Here is a 4668-nt window from a genome sequence, read left to right as displayed (position 1 = left end):
CAGGAAGGCGGGCAGCGGGACGGCGGCCCACACGTCCGCGTCGTCGTGGGAGAAGCGCCGCGTGGGTGGGACCTGTCAGGACGCGGCTGGCTTTTACCCCGAGCTGCCCTCCTGGAAAACGGGGACAAACCCTTCTCCACCCCGGGGAAGGGCCTTCCATGGGTCAGGGATCAGGCTGTGCGCCGGGGCAGCCTGGCTGGGAGCCGTGAGGTTTGGCGCAGTCTCTCCCAGCCGCAAGGCTGTGCCAGATAGCTGGGGTGGGTTGGGGAGGGCGCTCCTTGAGGACACTGAGCCGGCAGTAGATAATTCAGGTGACAGGGACCATGGGGGTGGCGGTTGGGGCCCACCCACACAGGCTGTGTGACCTTTGGCCAGCATGTCATTGGATGGTGACAGCCACCCCTGCAACTGCAGAAGGCGTGAGATGGGCTCCGAGTGGAGAGGCTTCAGGGAGGTCAGGACACCCCGCCACCCGCAGGTGCGGCCTCTTCCCCAGCCCTGTGCTCACCTGCAGGTACTGCATCTTGTCCTCCTGCAGGGGCCGCAGCGGGTAGAGCTGGGGCAGGCCCCCCTCCAGGGCAGAGATCTCATACTTGGCCATCCTATCTAGGGCCACGAAGTCACCTCCATAGCCATAGTCCAGGGAGCGCTCCAACACCAGATCCGGGGAGACGCCACCTTCCAGGCTGGTCTCTGTAGGGTGGCGGGGGGTGGTGGGGCAGGCAGAGCCTTAGGGCCATGGAAACTTGGGGGCATCTGGGAGGGAATCTCAGGGACCCCCTGACCCAACAGACATATACAAGGTGGGGGCTGGTTAGCTGAAAAGGGAAGCAGAGGGGTTCTGGGTTCAAATCCCAAATATGCCACCCTTTAGCTGTGAGACTGGGCAGGGAGCTCACTCACGGAGACTGCTTCCTTATCTAGGACATGGGGTGGGACCTGAGGTGACCTTGGGAGGACTAAATCACACACACAAAGGGCTGGCAGTGCCTGGACAGAACAAGGGCTGGGCAGAGGGTCATGGTATTGCTGATAATGGTATGCAGACAGGACCTGGGTCTGCAGGAGCCCCCAGGGCAGCTTGCTGGGGATCCCTGAGGTTGGGGGTAAGCCCAGGAGCTCCGCTGGAGCACTTGCAGACATGTCTACCCTGCTCTCTGTTAACCAGAACATCCCACTACTTGGAACCTAGGGCAGCCAAGCCAGATAGGAGAGTGCCCTGTGGGAACCTGGCTTGGGTCCCTTGGACATTCAAGTACTTTTGGGAGTGACACAGGGGGTGTCTGGTGGTTGAGAATGAAGTCACCTTAGGGGAGTTGCCTGACAGCCGTTTTCTTGCCAACCCCAGTGACCTCTCCCAGACACCTCTCTCCCCAGGGCCACTCTTAGGCCATCCTCACCGTCGTCTGACTCCTCGTCATTGGCCATGAGGGCCATGCACTTCTCCCGGACAGCCTTGAGGTCGGCCCGGTAGCGGTCGCAGGCCCAGAGGAACACAGGCAGCAGCAGGGCCTGGGCCACGGAGCACCACAGCACGCAAAGCGCCATCCAGGGAGCTGAGGCGTCGGCCCGCAGGCTGCTGAAGCTCACCACCTGTGGGCACAGGGCTCAGCCTGGCACCTGCAGGACCCCCCCCCATCACACAAGCTCCCCGAGTCTCGGTCTCCCCATGTGTACGGCAGGTCTGACAGGTGGGTACCTGCCAAGGAGAAGGCGCCTTTCGGGAGGAAAGGGCTCGAGCTTGGCAGTGGGAGGCCCCGCCCTCCGGGAGCTACCTGGCCGCTGGGCAGCAATGTGTGGCCCTGCTCTGTCTCCCTCCTGGCTGCCTATGGAGAGAAGCGGGGCATGGATTACCACCTCCTCCCCGCTTTGTTTTGAGACAGAGTCTCACTATCACCCAGGCTGGAGTGCAGTGGCTCAATCACGGCTCACTGCAGCCTCGCGATCCTCCTGCCTCGGCCTCCTGAAGTGCTGGGATTACAGGTATGAATCACTGTGCCTGGCTACCACCCCCTTTGAGATGAGGAAACTGAGGCTTAGAGAACCAGGTTTCAAGCCTATTCAAGATTCTGCCCCCGCTTCCCAGCCAGTGGCCTCCTTGGCCCTGACCCTGCTTTTGGGTCCCCACCCAGGGACCCTGCATTCCTCCTCTCCCAGGAGAGACCTCATTGCTCTGTCCCAAAGAGCGATACTTAAGTGACTGCCACAAAAGAGTGAAAGTGTGGATGATGTGGGGATGTTGGTTCTGTCATTTGTGGGCCACGTGACCCTCAGAAAGCTGCTAAACCTCTTTGGGGTTCAGTGTCTTCATCTGGAAAATGGGCTAAGAACAGCCCATGCTCTAGAGGGTGAAGATTCTGGACACTTTATAACAGCAGCATGGAGTAGCCCCACAAGCTGTACCCTCTTCCCTGTCCTTAAGAGAAGCGGGGATGGCTCCAATTCCCTCCCAGCCCGCCCCTCCCCCACACTGCCCCCACTCTGCTCCCGAGGTGCCTCGTGGGCCTCTGCTGTTTCACGAAGCCCTTGCCCTCCATCTGCACAGGGCCGGGCCGCCAGGCCCCACTGTACACATGAAGACCCTTAGCTGGGGGGAACCAGGACTGCTGAGGGTGGGGCAGTGGGGGCTGCCTCCTGATCAAGGCTCCGACTCTGAAGCTGCCACAGCCTGGGCAACAAGAGCAAAACTCTGTCTCAAAAAAATAAGTAAATAAATAAAATAAAACAAAAACAAAAAAACAGGCCTTGGGTGAGGGGAGCAAACTCTTCTTCACTGTGGCAGGAAGGCCCTGGGCCCTGCAGTTGCCAGATGTGGGCTCGAGTCCCACCAGGCTGCCCTGACTCTAGGCAGGTCTATGCACCTCTCTGAACCTCGGTTTCCAAATCTGGAAAATGGGGACAATGATCAAGCCCATCTCAAAGGACTGGGTCTGAGGACTCAACCACCTGATGCCTGGAGTATGAGCAGTCCCAGGGCTGTCCCAGAGACAGGCTCCCCTGCCCGACGCTGTCACCCACCAGCACAGGGAAGCCCATGAGGCAGTCGTAGATGAAGACAATGGTGGCCACGAGGCCCGTGATCTGCAGAGAGGTTTTGGCGGGCTCCGAGCCATCGATGGAGGAGCGCCGCTTGCCCTGTGCGTCCTCCACCACGATGGTGGGCACAGTGAAGGCGCGGTGGTCGGCCCGGCGCCCCACCTGCACGGCCAGCGTCTGGAAGAGGGCGATGGCTGTGCAGACCACACCCACGGTCACGCTACCGCCCACCAGCAGCAGGAAGCAGACACCGAAGCCCAGGCCGATCTCAGCCACGATGAAGCGGCAGCCATGGGTGTAGAAGCGCTCGCTGGTGTCGTGCCAGCCAACGGCAGGCAGGGCCGACAGGATGAAGGACACCATCCAGATACCCATGACAGTGTGCACCGCCTGCTTCTTGGCATTGCTTAGCCTGGCATGGGGCAGGGTGGAACAGAGGGATCTGGCGTCACCCACAGGGGCCTCCCCAGGCCTCTGGGGACCTGTAGGGGATCCTCACCACCCAGGCACCCCACGCTCCCCGGTACATCATAGTCCTGGCACAGCCAGTGTGGTGAGGCCTTGTTCCTTGCATAGGAGATACTGTGAACACTGTCACACGTCCCTCTTCCAAGCATTCTGTATGGGCTGCTTGTGTCTACCCATGCGAAGCTACGTGTGTGCCCCCAGCAGCTTACAGCGGCCCCTCCTGAGCCTGCCTGCCCTCCAGCGTGCCACACGTGTGGCCGCTCCTATGTGCACATGGGCACGCCGGATATGTCTTTGTTTTCATGCCCGCATGGAACCCCAGGAACCCCAGAGCTTCACGTGCTCACCGGTAGTTGACGGGCCAGCAGACCATCCACATGCGGTGGTAGGAGAGGGAAGTGACGGAGAAACAGGTGGCCAGGGTGAGGGTGTAGAAGGTGGACACGAAGACCTTGCAGAGACCCTCATTCCACTCGAAGTCGGGGCGCTGCCGCCGCAGCTGCACCACAGAGTAGGTGGCAATGGGCACCGCCACGTTGAGCATGTGGGTGGCCGCAAGCGCACACAGCAGGAACTCCAGGGGCTTCCACTTCTTCTGCTTGGCGCCAACGCTGAGGATGCCCCAGGCATTGGCCAGCAGGGAGAGGCCCCCACATGCCAGCCAGCCCACTGCACTGCCAGGCAGCCGCCGCTCATCACTCATGGTGCAGACCGGAGCTGACAGGCGGCTGTGGCATCCTCCTTGGAGCCAGGTCTCGGGGAGCAGCAGCCCTCACTCCTGGCGGCTCAGGGATGCTGGGGACCACGAGCATCTGTGGGGGGTGGCAATGGGCACTCAGTGACTTCTGCTCTGGCGACAGCATTGTAGCCCTTGGGTACTTGGGATGGGAGATGGCGAGCACTACACTTTGAATGTCCCCTGCAAAACTCATGTTGAAATTTAATTAAAACTTGTGTTGAGATTTAATTGCCATTCTAATAGTATTAAGAGGTAAGACTATTTTTTTAGAAATGAGGTCTTGTTTTATCACCCAGGCTGGAGTGCAGTGGTGAGATCATAGCTCACTGTGGCACGGAACTCCTGGGCTCAGGTGACTCAGCCTTCCGAGTAGCTGGGACCACAGGGGTACACTGCCATGCCTGGCTACTTTTTTTTTTGAGACA

The 4668-nt window shown here is 60.0% G+C and overlaps 1 protein-coding gene across 1 annotated transcript in view; it reads right to left on the bottom strand.

The window, feature by feature from the left end:
- GPR153 (G protein-coupled receptor 153) overlaps window positions 1-4207 on the bottom strand; it is a 7485-nt gene extending 3278 nt beyond the window's left edge. Inside the window, exons 1-5 of the mRNA XM_011938310.1 lie at window positions 3852-4207; window positions 3019-3448; window positions 1401-1593; window positions 509-693; window positions 1-72 (exon numbers count right to left, since the gene is read on the bottom strand). Coding sequence (XP_011793700.1) covers window positions 1-72; window positions 509-693; window positions 1401-1593; window positions 3019-3448; window positions 3852-4207 — 1236 coding nt within the window. The remainder of the gene's footprint in view (window positions 73-508; window positions 694-1400; window positions 1594-3018; window positions 3449-3851) is intronic.
- Window positions 4208-4668: the final 461 nt, after the last annotated feature.

This window comes from Colobus angolensis, unplaced genomic scaffold (genome assembly GCF_000951035.1).
Source record: "Colobus angolensis palliatus isolate OR3802 unplaced genomic scaffold, Cang.pa_1.0 Scaffold170, whole genome shotgun sequence".
Classification (NCBI taxonomy): domain Eukaryota; kingdom Metazoa; phylum Chordata; class Mammalia; order Primates; family Cercopithecidae; genus Colobus; species Colobus angolensis.
This window is presented reverse-complemented; position numbering and strand designations above follow the sequence as displayed.